This window comes from Narcine bancroftii, chromosome 13 (genome assembly GCF_036971445.1).
Source record: "Narcine bancroftii isolate sNarBan1 chromosome 13, sNarBan1.hap1, whole genome shotgun sequence".
Lineage (NCBI taxonomy): Eukaryota > Metazoa > Chordata > Chondrichthyes > Torpediniformes > Narcinidae > Narcine > Narcine bancroftii.
The window spans coordinates 16044364-16057800 of NC_091481.1; the positions used below are offsets into that span (position 1 = coordinate 16044364).

At 40.8% G+C, this 13437-nt stretch overlaps 1 protein-coding gene across 8 annotated transcripts in view; it reads left to right on the forward strand.

Annotated features, from left to right (window-relative positions):
* Positions 1 to 13437, forward strand: part of ccdc146 (coiled-coil domain containing 146) — a 140064-nt gene that overhangs the window by 21692 nt on the left and 104935 nt on the right. For 7 of the 8 annotated variants that reach the window (XM_069909704.1, XM_069909700.1, XM_069909703.1 and 4 more), the window contains exons 3-4: positions 6179 to 6261; positions 8419 to 8628. In XM_069909704.1, coding sequence (XP_069765805.1) covers positions 6179 to 6261; positions 8419 to 8628 — 293 coding nt within the window. The remainder of the gene's footprint in view (positions 1 to 6178; positions 6262 to 8418; positions 8629 to 13437) is intronic. The other variant, XM_069909706.1, reaches the window with a different exon arrangement.

Genomic DNA, 13437 nt, shown 5'->3' on the forward strand with positions numbered 1-13437 from the left:
AATTTGCCATACCTATGTTGTTCAAGGAACTAATCTACCTACAATTTGGTTCAGAATATTGAGCTGAATGTAGTTCAGTAGTCAGCATCTGTAATAATTCCTGCACTATGTTGTCATCGTGGCTATCCCTTGAGGTCAAGGATGATGGACTTTGTTCTGTTGATCTATCTGTGGGCTCTCAAGTGGCTTTTGAGTCCAATTTTGGCTTTGAAAGATCTTCCACATTCAGGATAGATAGTTCCAGATGGCAGATCGGGCTTTGGTTGTTGCTGCCTCTCTTTCGATTTACTTCTCTTTTCTTCTAGTTCTGCACATTGTTGGCTTTGAGAGTAGCTGTTATTCCTCGGATGATGGTTTGTCAGAGTTTCCTGAACTTGGCATTGGTTTCCCAAATATTGATGTTGATGTTTCATTTCTTCATGTTGGATTTTAAGACATCTTTGAATATCTTCTGTTGTCCATCTCTTTTACTCTTGCCTTCTTTAAGGTGGGAGTAGAAGATTTGTTTCGACAGACATTCATCTTCCATCCGAGCAACATGGTGCTCCATCTTAGTTGGTTCTTAATGATGTAGGCTTCAATGCTTGTTCTTTTTGCTTCATTTAGCACATTGACATTAATTCTTCTATCTTCCCAACTGATATTGAAGATATTTGGAAGACAGCATTGATGGAACTTTTCAAATGCCTTCAGATGTCGTTGGTATGTTTTCCAGGTTTCTGATGCATACAGATCACCACTGCTTTGTACACTAACATTTCAGTGTCCATTCAAACGTCATGATCATAAAAGATTCTTATTCGGAGATGTCCAAAAGCTGTTCTATTGCATTTAAGATTTTGTCATTAAGGTTGTCGTTGGAAGAGAGGTGACTTTCAAGATCTGAAAAGTGATCCACATTTTACAGGGCTGTTTTGCCTAGTTGAATTAATGGTTCTATCCAATTTGTCTTAGTTGGTGACAGTTGGTAGACGATTTGAGTCTTCTTGATGGTAAATCCAAGTTTCGTATGCACAGCCGAAGGCAGTCAAAACCTGTTGTAGGTGGTATTCTGATAGAGCTGCAACACTGTTGTCATCTACATATTAGAACTCGTGGATGTCTTTTTGGTCTTGAGACGGCAAGATTGAAAAGTATGCCATCAGTTCTGTAGACAATTTTGTTTCCTGGGGGTAGATCATCCTTGATAATGTGGATGATTGCTGCAATAAAGATTGTGAACAAAGTTGGAGAAATCACACATCCCTGTTTTACTCCAGATTTGACTTGAAAAGGCTCACTGCTACTGTTGTTGACCATGACTGTGGCAAACAAGCCATCATGGAAGAGTCTTAGGATTCAAATATACTTTTCAGGACATCCAATAGGAGTTCCCTTGATACCTCGAGTCAAAGGCTTTGGTGAGGTCGATTAATGCCAGATACAAAGGTTAAAGTCGTTCACAACATTTTTCTTGCAGTTGTGGCATTGTGAAAATCATGTCGATTGTTCCACGTGATGGCCTAAAACTGGCTTGCGTCTCTGGAAGGATCATATCAGCTAAAGGCTTGAGCTGTGGGTGAGGATCTTTCCTGCTGTTGCTAACAGGGAAATTCCATGATCGTTTCCACATTTGGATCGATTACCTTTCCTTTTGTAGATGGTAATGATTCCTGAGTGTCTAAAGTCTGCTGGCACATCTTCATTTATCCAAATCTTGATGAGAAGTTGATGCAGTTTGTAATGAAGCAGGCTACCTCCAATTTAGTAGACTTCAAGGATTTGATGGCTCCCTTGACTTCAAGTATTGGTATTTTGCTTAGGGAGTTGTCAACGGGCTGTTTGGAATGTTGTTAATCACATTCCTGTCAAATGAGATGGTTTGATTTAGAAGATCTTCAAAGTGCTCCCTCCATGAAAAATTGATGTCAGCATTGCTTTTCAGGGTGGTTGAAACATCTTTGCTTTTGAGAGGGACTTGACCATGAGTATATGGGCCAAAAATAACTTTACTTACATTAAAAAAAGCCTCGAGTGTCATTAGCTGCTTTCAGATGGCCACAATACCCGACTGAAAAGCCGCACATTATGCTCTTATGCAGCTGTCAGATGGCCATCTGAAACCAAAAAAGCCGGCCAGGAGGTCTACTTTCCTCCTGGAGGTATAATATCCTGCTTCAAGTCTCGAACTGGGCTGCCAGGGGGTGGGCTGATGACGTCGTCAGCCATCGACTCTTGAGAACGTTGAGGGAGATAGATCGGGGGAGAGAGAACTGCCTTGCGTCTGTACACTCATGGTTTGTTAAAATTTTGAATGTGTGTGTGTGTTTTAAAAGTATTTGGTACCGGGATATTTATTTAAGGTGGTTAAAAATCATTTCCCTCAACACCCCCCCCATCCTCCTCCCTTCCCCTCACATGATGTGTTTGTTTAATGCGACTCTCCACAGCCCTTGTTAGTTTCAGCTGAAATTCACTTTTTAAAAATATAACTAAAAGCAGCACCCAGCCTCTCACTTCCTGTCTTCATCCCTCCCCGTTATCCAGTGTCACTGCCAGGGTAAGGATGATTTGGTCCCAAAATGACTGGTGCCTATTTCCGTGAAACTAGCGCGTATTTCACTAACTACTGAATGTTGCTCCATATTTTGATTCTCCTGGTGGGGGGAGGGGGGGGGCACTCCCTTGTGAGCATGACGTTAAACAACCCCCTCCTGCTGCCGATGTGCGGCAACGTTTCGAGCAGGACAGGGGAGTCCTCATTAGCAGGACGCCGGCACTAACCCCTCAAAGTAATGATGTAGCTGGGAAGTAACGATGTAGCCGGGGCTTGTTGTAAGGACGCTGTGGGGTTAACTTTGCCAGACCCGGCAGTATTTGGTACCTGGGAAGAGGGGAGAGACCGGCAGCATGAGTTAAGTCATGCCTGAGTTGTTTGTCAGGCATGCCTTGATGTGCTGTACATGACCTCAGCAGCGTGGGCGGGACTAGGCCACTGTCCCAAGTAGCTGGCTTTCACTGCTAGATGGCTAGCAGTCAACTGGCATGTTCAAGTGCCAGAAAACCGTCCATTCCTTGGCCAACTAAACGTACCAGCTGAACTCCACTAACCACGCCTGCAGGCGCCTAATCTTCTTCGGAACACCAAAAGCGACTATTGACATCTGCTAGTTACTGAGCTTTCTTCCTCCACCATTGATTTTTTTTCAGATTTTGGGTGCTTTTCTGGACTGTAGCTTTGCATTCCCATTAGTGTTTCCTTTTGGTAGCTGATTGTTGGTTATTTTGTAAGATGATGAAAGCTTTTTTCATTAATGAGTTGTTGGAGTAGTTTGTTATTATTGAACCAATCCTGATTTTTTTTTTGTTCTGAACCTGATTGTTACTTTGCAGGTGATGATGGTGTTCTTCATTTGATTCCAGTGTTTTTCTACAGATGGTGGGATTTGTTGAGGCAGTTGTTCTTGGAGATATTGTTGGAACTTTTGTACATGGTTGATGTCTTGAAGGATGTCAACATTGAATTTCTTAATAGTTTTCTGAGTTTGATGTTTCCTTTTGGGCCGAATCTTCACGGTGGATGAGATGAGCCCATGATCTGTCCAGCACTCATCGGCACCAGTAACATCTCTTGTTATCCATACATCTTGTTGTTCCTGAGATCGGATGTTGATTAAGTCAATGAGGTGGCAATGTTTGGAGCATGGATGCTGCCAGGAGACTTCTGTCTATTTTTCTGGAGAAATAGGGTGCTTGTTATCACCAGGTTGTGTTCAGCACATTTGGTGAGAAGTGTTCCATTGGTGTTGCCCTTCTTTGCATATTATTCCTGTCCATGATCTTTCCCAACTCTGGCATTTTGGGAACAGAGGAAAGGACGTCATCAAGTTGGGCATAGAAGTTCATCTTGACTTCATCTTCAGCATCCAGAGTTGGAGCATAAGTGCTGATGATGGTGCCATGTTGGTTCTTGACAAACTGAATTCACAGAGTCATGAGACATTCATTAATTCCCAGTGGTTGCTCTGTCAGCTTCTGAATTAGGCTACTCCATGGATCCTCAGTTGTTCAGGATCATGTCCTTTCCAGAAAAAGGTCTATTGACCTTTCTCTTCCTTTAGTTACTCCTCTTTAGCTCTTCAAGTCTCACTCAAGGCAATAATGTCAAAGTTGAATTTCTGCAGTTCCAGGGCAACAAAGGCAGTTCTTCTCTCTGGTTGGTCTGGTTATCCATCAGAGTTCATATATTCCAGGTTCCAAATTTCATAGTTTCAGTTCTCAATGTTTTTCAACCGCATGATGGTGATCCCTCTGGACCTGGCTTTTCAGAAAAGATGGGTGAAGTAGGTTATTTTTAGGCCACCTTTTCTAGCCCCCTCCCAGTTCAGAGTGAGCAGAGCGGATCCTAAATAGGACTGCTCAGACATGAATTTTCCTGCTTCCGTCCAGAAGTTGAGTGACTGAATCAAGTATTCTCTCTTTCTCTTTTTATTAGCAAATTTGAGTGTGATTTTTCCCATCCTTACTTTATATTTTTCCCCTTTGTTTTTCCTAGTAGCATCCCCTCAAAACCACCTGAGTTCCTTGAGTTAGATTCAAACAGTTCTTCCTTAAACAAGTGCATGATAAGTGTCCTTCCTTAATCCTACAATAGTGTTCCCAGCAGTGTTCTTCAATACAAGGCAAATCATCTTTCAGTTTTACTATCCCACATTCCCATCCCATACCATCAAAACACATGGGGTAACTATTATTGAAGAAACATGCTGGCTGTGCTAATTCAGAAGTGATTGCATTGTAAAAGCGAGTACCCTGGCAACCTTCTCTAGTCATACTTTCTATCTGATCAAATAAATGTCGCTAACTTCCTATACACCTTTAGCTGCTTGGAACCACTTAAGCGATTCATTAGCCAATATCCCTAACTTCTGACTGGTGTAGCTCTTGTACATGATGTGTAGAGGGAACCACACATTTCAATTAACAGGACCCCATCCAATTAGTAGTGAGCCACAGATATGCTTTGTCAAAATAAATGTCTCATGTATACACTAACAGAGTTGCATCAACTTTCTCCCAGGTTTAGCTATGTGACTGGAGATACCATTTAATAAAAGATGTCATGTTATATCCTGCTGTCCTCCACATGTTTATCTCCTTGTCTGTAGTCCATTCTGTCTCAAAATCCATTTTATCACTTTCTGTATGGGGTAGGGCTGGATTTTGAGGGGATACCTCCCGTTGAGTTGGTTAGAATATGGGAATAGATTCAACAGCTATAAATATTCATTTTATCAACATACAAGTAAGACACATTTAAAAAGGTATTATGCTGTCACCAAAAATTTCTCTTCAGTCATGACTCCAGTATTCAGTTCAAATGTCAGGGCAACAAGAGGCATAATAATAAAGTTCTCGTGTTGTAGGTGGACCTCTCTTTTTCAGTCTGTTATAATAAAAGTCTTAATGTCTTAGCTGTGCCTTTTTCCTTAAGTCTGTTTGGTGTAGCTAGTGAGGCTGTCCTTCAAGCTTTACTGCAGTCAACGAATTTCCAATTTCTTCCGATCCAATTCTTTACCAGAACATAATTCTCAGGTTTCAAATAACAGCAGATAACTTTCAGTTCAAGCTCTTTAACCCCTTTTTCCTCACTCATCCACAGTCTTTCTACTGTCAATGAAGGTGTGAGGCAAACTTTCAAGTTTGTTTTTTCAAAAATGAGCAACAATTTTACATCAAAGCTAAGTCAGAAACCTTTATCGTAACTAGTGAGACACAGATCTGGCCACTGAGGCTGCTAGGGTACATATAGGGGTGGCCTTGCCCACAAAGAATCTTTTGATTCCTCATTCTCATCATTCTGCAAGAATAAACATTTGGGATGTTTTGTGGTATTTTTGTAGATACCTGAAAGTGGCAGCATGGATGGATAAGATGGTGAAGAAGGGCTTGGAGTAACATGCTAATATAGCATATGCATTACAGATATCTGGGGCCTTTATATTTGCTGATATTGCACATTCAGAATTTGATTTTGTAGTTTATGATATTGTGATAGGCTATTGCCACAATATTGATGGAAGTATTAATAATTGTCCAGCAACACTGACTTGATTGTGCATGTATTCATTAGTTGGATTTAAAAAAAAATGTTTTGTTGACCTGTTCCTGAAACCTAACTTTCTAATTTACCTTTCAGTTATTTTCTGTTGGAAAAATTGCAGGTACACAAATGGGCTGTCTGAAATACAAATACCTGCTGATGCATGAGGCTTTCAAAAGGTAAAACGCTGTTCAATTGATCAATTAATTATTGCATAAATTATTTTAAGTGTAAGGTATTTTCTGTCCCCTTGGTATTTCTTTTTGCAAACCAATATTAATTATTTTGAAATATTTTAATAAAGGCTTACCTGGCAAAGAGGTCAATTGGAATCTACGGCAAAAAAAGCTTTGCTGATAAGAATTATATTTAGAACATGAGAGGTTACCCACTGGTAAACGTTTGCCAGCATTTCCCTTTGTTAGTTGTGAAGAGCACCTGGCTCTCGAGTTGTTCTGAGATGCTTTGGTTGATGGTCAATTAACCCTATCAGTGAGTCATCCTAGTTTTTCAGTCCCTGTGAGTCATGATGCCTTTATACATTCACCTCTGCACCCACCTTGACTTATCCAAGCCATCAAATGGCATTTTGGTCCATGCCCTTATCAGCTGGCACATCACTGCTATTAGAAAATTGGGCATCGATTCTGAGGCATTATTGTAATGAATATGTATCCTTGCTTGGACCAGTGACACTCTCTTTCCATCTAACCCAGTCCCAATCCTATCAACTGGAATTGCTGAGGTTATTCATATTTGCTCAAGATACATGCAGCTAAATTTGACAAGGCCCTTCATGGTAGGTTGATCCAGAAAACGAAGATATGTGGGATCTGCAGTGATTTGATAGTTTGGATTTCGAATTGGCTTACCCATAGAAGACAGAGGGTAGTAGTGGAAGGGTGTCGTTCTGTTTGGAAGTCTGTTACCAGTGGTGTTCCGCAGGGATCAGTGCAGGGAGCCCTGTTTATAAATGACTTGGATAAAAAAATGGGTGGGTTGGGTTTGTAAGTTTGTAGATGGCACAAAGATTGGTGTGGTTTGGACAGCTTAGAGGGCTATCGAAGGACACAATAGGACATGAGTCAATTGTAGATGTTGGCAGAGAAATGGCAAATTAAGTTGAACTTTGTTTAGGTCATACTTGAATTATTGTGTGCAATTCTGGTTACCTTGTGGCTTTGAAAGGATACAGAAGAGTTTTACCAGGATGATGCCTTAATTATAGGGTATAAACTATTGGAAGAGGTTGGTTACTTTCTTTGGAGCATTGAGAGCTAGGGGAGACTTGATAGAAGTTTATGAAATTTATAAGAGACATAAATAGAACAGACAGTCAGAATCTCTTTCAGAGGGTATAAATGCACATACTAGAGGACGTGTTTAAGGTGAATGGGAATAAATTTAAAGGAGATGTGTGGGACATTTTATTTTACACAGAATGTGGTAGGTCCCTAGAAATAGTGATGGGCCCAGATACTATCAGGCTTCTAGCAAGACACATTAATATGCAGCAAATTGAGGGTTATGTATCATTGCAAAGAGTTTTTAGTTTAATCTGGGGATTTTCTTCAGCACAAACATTGAGGGTTGAAGAGTGTGATCCTGCGTTGTTTAAATCAATTTGATGTATCAACATTTTGTTGATCAAATTAATTGCAACCAGACAAACAACAGGTAAGTTCATTACTTTGAGGTAATTATTACTGGAAATTCATTGAAATACTTCAGAATTTGCAGTCTTATGATCTAGCTAATTTTTAGTTTTAATTTAATTTAAAAATGTTAACAATATAGAATGGTGGAAGACCATTCAGGCTCATGAAAGATGTGCTGCTCAATTTCATACAATTAACTTACCAACGTCATACATTTTGGAGAGTGGGAAGAAACCAGAACACTCTGAGAAAACCTGTGCAGGTCACAGGGTCAAAAGCTTCAAATCCAGATCACTGTAATAGTGTTGGGCTAATCACTGTGTTAGCCTATGTGCTTAGAGTGTCAACTACAATATAAACAAAAAGACAAGATCAAAGATCCATGATCAGTTAAAAAAAATTATTTATAGTGTAATAAGATCACTTGGTGACTTCTTCAATATGGTTTGATTAAATATACTATCTTTAATAGTTCAAGTCATTGGACTATTTTAAAAATGGCAGCAATTGCATTATAACATTCACTTTGAATAATTCTTGATTGGACATTGTGAGCTATCTTGTAAAGTATCCAGATAGTTAACTATATAATGTAATTTGCTTTAATTCTTGGCCTTTCTGTGTTCCTTGTGTATTACTAATTACTATCAAGACTGATAGAAATATTTTCTATTTTAGGACTCAAGAATCTGAGATCAAATTATTGAAGGACATCAAGTTCCTCAGTGCTGAACTGGAGCAACAAAGGCAGGTGCTGGTAAAAGGTGAACAATTTCCTGAGAGCTATGATACGGATGTCAACAAATTGAGACAGCAGCTGCTTCATTTTCAAAATGACCTCAACCAGGCAGAAGAGCGCATTGCTCAGCAGAAACTCAGAACTATTTAGTAAGAAGCTATTTTGTTCATCCTATTCTATTTGGTGATACAATGCTAATTCTTTGTGTTAGATATAATAAGTCTTCCATATATAATATTGATGAAAGATCTGAGATCATTAAGAAAAAAAATTATTATCTACGTTAATGTATCTGCAAATATGGAGATACATTGGTATCTAATAAAGATTTTATAGAATAAATGGGAAGCACGGTTGGCAAAGTGGTTAGCGCAACACCTTCAGAGCGCAACACCTTCAGAGCGCAACACCTTCAGAGCGCAACACCTTCAGAGCGCAACACCTTCAGAGCGCAACACCTTCAGAGCGCAACACCTTCAGAGCGCAACACCTTCAGAGCGCAACACCTTCAGAGCGCAACACCTTCAGAGCGCAACACCTTCAGAGCGCAACACCTTCAGAGCGCAACACCTTCAGAGCGCAACACCTTCAGAGCGCAACACCTTCAGAGCGCAACACCTTCAGAGCGCAACACCTTCAGAGCGCAACACCTTCAGAGCGCAACACCTTCAGAGCGCAACACCTTCAGAGCGCAACACCTTCAGAGCGCAACACCTTCAGAGCGCAACACCTTCAGAGCGCAACACCTTCAGAGCGCAACACCTTCAGAGCGCAACACCTTCAGAGCGCAACACCTTCAGAGCGCAACACCTTCAGAGCGCAACACCTTCAGAGCGCAACACCTTCAGAGCGCAACACCTTCAGAGCGCAACACCTTCAGAGCGCAACACCTTCAGAGCGCAACACCTTCAGAGCGCAACACCTTCAGAGCGCAACACCTTCAGAGCGCAACACCTTCAGAGCGCAACACCTTCAGAGCGCAACACCTTCAGAGCGCAACACCTTCAGAGCGCAACACCTTCAGAGCGCAACACCTTCAGAGCGCAACACCTTCAGAGCGCAACACCTTCAGAGCGCAACACCTTCAGAGCGCAACACCTTCAGAGCGCAACACCTTCAGAGCGCAACACCTTCAGAGCGCAACACCTTCAGAGCGCAACACCTTCAGAGCGCAACACCTTCAGAGCGCAACACCTTCAGAGCGCAACACCTTCAGAGCGCAACACCTTCAGAGCGCAACACCTTCAGAGCGCAACACCTTCAGAGCGCAACACCTTCAGAGCGCAACACCTTCAGAGCGCAACACCTTCAGAGCGCAACACCTTCAGAGCGCAACACCTTCAGAGCGCAACACCTTCAGAGCGCAACACCTTCAGAGCGCAACACCTTCAGAGCGCAACACCTTCAGAGCGCAACACCTTCAGAGCGCAACACCTTCAGAGCGCAACACCTTCAGAGCGCAACACCTTCAGAGCGCAACACCTTCAGAGCGCAACACCTTCAGAGCGCAACACCTTCAGAGCGCAACACCTTCAGAGCGCAACACCTTCAGAGCGCAACACCTTCAGAGCGCAACACCTTCAGAGCGCAACACCTTCAGAGCGCAACACCTTCAGAGCGCAAGCGATCAGGATCGGATCTGGGTTAGAATCCCAAAGTTAGTACATTTTCTCCATGTCTGTGTGGGATTTCCCCCAGAGACTCTGGTTTCCTCCCACCTTTCAAAGTGTACTGGGGTGTAGGTTCATGGGGTGTAAATTGGGCAGCACAGACTCGTAGGGCTGAATTGACCTGTTACAGTGCTATGTACCTAGATTTTAAAAATAAATATGATGATAATGCCTAGATCTGACTCAGGTCCAACATATTAATTAGATTGAGTTTGATTTGGGTCAGGCATGTTCGTGTTCATGAAGCACTCAGGTTGGGTTCAGCCATGCCATGCATGCTATAAGATATTCCAGAGAAAGAAATAAGCAGCCAGACAGTGAGAAACAGGTACTACGTGCATGTAAGAGTGAAACAGGCAAACAGTGTTAATGGTCAGAGTGGTGAGGGACAGGAAACATATTTTGTGATCTGGGTTTGATTTGGCTTTAGATCAGTGGTTCTCATCCTTTTTCTTTCTACTCACATACCACTTTTAAGTATTCCCTCTGCTATAGGTGTTCTGTGATTAGTAAGGGATTGCTTGGGTGGAAAGAAAAAGTTTGAAAACCACTGTTTTAATCGTACGTAATTGACATTATGTGCACAGTTTCATAACTACAAAAGAAATGGGACAATGACAATTTTTCTCAACCAAAATATTTCAGTAGCAATTGGGTCTAGAACAGTGATTCTCAACCTTCCCTTACCAATCACATACCACCTTAAGCAATCCTTTACTAATCTCAGAGCACTGATGGCATAGGGATTACTTAAGGTGGTATGTGAGTGCAAAGAAAAAGGTTGAGAACCACTGCTTTAGACCATAGTTGGGGTAGATCCATGCTTAATTAATTTTTATTAAACCTCTCCTTTTTTTCCCCTTTCTTTCTTATCATATTTGAAACTTGTCAGTCCTTCAACCATGTTTTTATGAATGCAGTTTTCCCCAAATGAACATTATCTTTGTGCCCCATTCCCCAGCCAAATTGATTTAAACCCTCCCCAACATGATAAAGCCTCCTTGTGAGGATATTAGACTCGTTCAGGGTTGGGTGTACTGTAAAGCTGCTTGTGAAGGCCCTACCTTCAACAAAATGGATCTAGTTACACCAAATATTCAACTGTACATTTATCTGACCTACCCTTGTTTTCCTATACTTATTAGCAGAGACTTGGAGAGCCTATATTTTTAATCTACAACCAAGTTGTGTAAATTATTTTGAAGGATCTTATCTCTCTTTTTACCCTTGTCATTCATTTCAAGGTGGATCATGACTTCTAGCTGTTTACTTGCCCCTTTTAATTACCCTGAAGCATCTCTGAGCCAGGTGCCAGGATGAATCATTTTGGGAACCACCGAAACACCTGTTCAACAGAGCTATCTGTGATGCTACAAATTTAACCACTCCTGTTTTCCCGAAGAGACCATTCTTACCTCCCCAACAATATCCAGTGTGGTCTATGAGTTAAGAAAAGAATGGCTACAGCCACATCTGTGGTACCTACTGTTCTGCATTGTAGTCATCCATCAGCTTTCTCTGCAGCCATTAATTGTGGGGTGATGCACTCACTAAATGGATAATCAATAATTCACCATTGATCTCTACCCCTCACTCAGCAATGACTGCTAAAATGAGGGAAGTGATTATAGTTCATTGCACCTTTAATTAAACATGTTTTTAATTCCACATCCCAGTTACCTCCAACAAACAGTCCAATAATTTCTTGTTCCACCCTTTGTTAAAACAAATTTGAATGCAAATCCTCAGAATGAGGCAGACTTAAGAATGCTAATGCTTTTCAAAACTCTTTATCGTAATCTGCTCGTAAAGGAATCCATTCCATTCAAAAATCAGAAAGGATAAAGTAATGTGAACCTTGTGATCTGCTACTTTTAATGTTTTATAATCCCACCCTGCCCCCTGACCATCCCTTCTCCCGGCTAATTGCTTCTTTTTTTTTTGCGTAATCTGTCCTCTCTCTATTCAATTACGCCTGGATTAACCGTCTTATCTCTTTGCCATCATGAAAATTACTTGCTGCTGAGCCCCATCAATTTTTATTTATTTCTAACTGTTTGTTATATTTTTACATGATCTGCCACATATTTTTTTTAAATTTAGATATACAGACATACAGCACGGTAACAGGCCATTTCAGTCCTCGAGCCCAATTAAACTACAATCCCTGGAACATTTCGAACAGTGGGAGGAAACCAGAGCACCCGTGGAAAACCCACACAGACACAAGGAGAATGTATAAACTTCTTGCAGACGGTGTGGGATTTGAACCCCGGTCTTGCGCTAACCACTACGTTAACTGTGCTGCCCCATCAAATTTTAATTGAGTTTCTTTACAGAATGTGGTCCTTTGTAATATTTTTATGAAAGTTTGTCTCCACACACTCCTATTTTCTTTCCTTATCTAGTGGATAGAATTTTAATTTCACCACCCAGTCAAAAATTCCTCCTCTTTTGTGTTTACATATATTTTTCCAGCTACTAGGAACTAGGCAATAATTTAACATTACAGCCCTTTCAAAACTTATATGTATCAGTGTAAACAAAAGAGAATTTATTGTAAGCATAAAAAACACATTTGTTAAAAATTGTAATGAACAGTCAAAGAAAGGTCAAAATATTGGACTGATTTCAAGTTACAGATTTAGCCAATGTTCAGCTTCTAAATATGTTCCATGTTTCTAGGCGGCAGATGTTATGACTTGTTTATTAAATGCTTTAGTTCACAGTGAATAGACAGCAATTACTAAATTAATACTGGACAAAATGATAGATGACATACTCTGTGTATCAAAGGTTATCTATAGGGTGATAAGTTCAAAATTCTGAGAAAGTGCAGATAACAGGTATAACAGCCACAATGTCTATCTGTTCACTTCAGCAAGAGTGAAAAACAAAGGTAGTAACTGGAACATTTTCTTCATCAACTCCTGATTTTCATATTCTAGAATCCTTGCTATGGAGGGCTTCAGGAGGAGGGGACACAAGTTAGGGGCCTAACAGCAATGATCAGATATAACATCAGCATTGACAAATTTCACCTCTTCTCGTGTCCTCTTATAATGACACATTCCATTCCATTGAACTTCCTACAGCTGGTTCTTGTACATTTTGTACCCATTACTTTCCTACATCCCTTGCCTTCAATCACTCCACACCATTTAACCCTGTAAACATGCCAACATAGTTCCATTTTTTATTCGTGTATGCTGGCAAACACAATACAGGCTTCTCGGAAACAAACTAATGGAATTTTTTACAATTACAAAGTGAAGAAAATTAAATCAT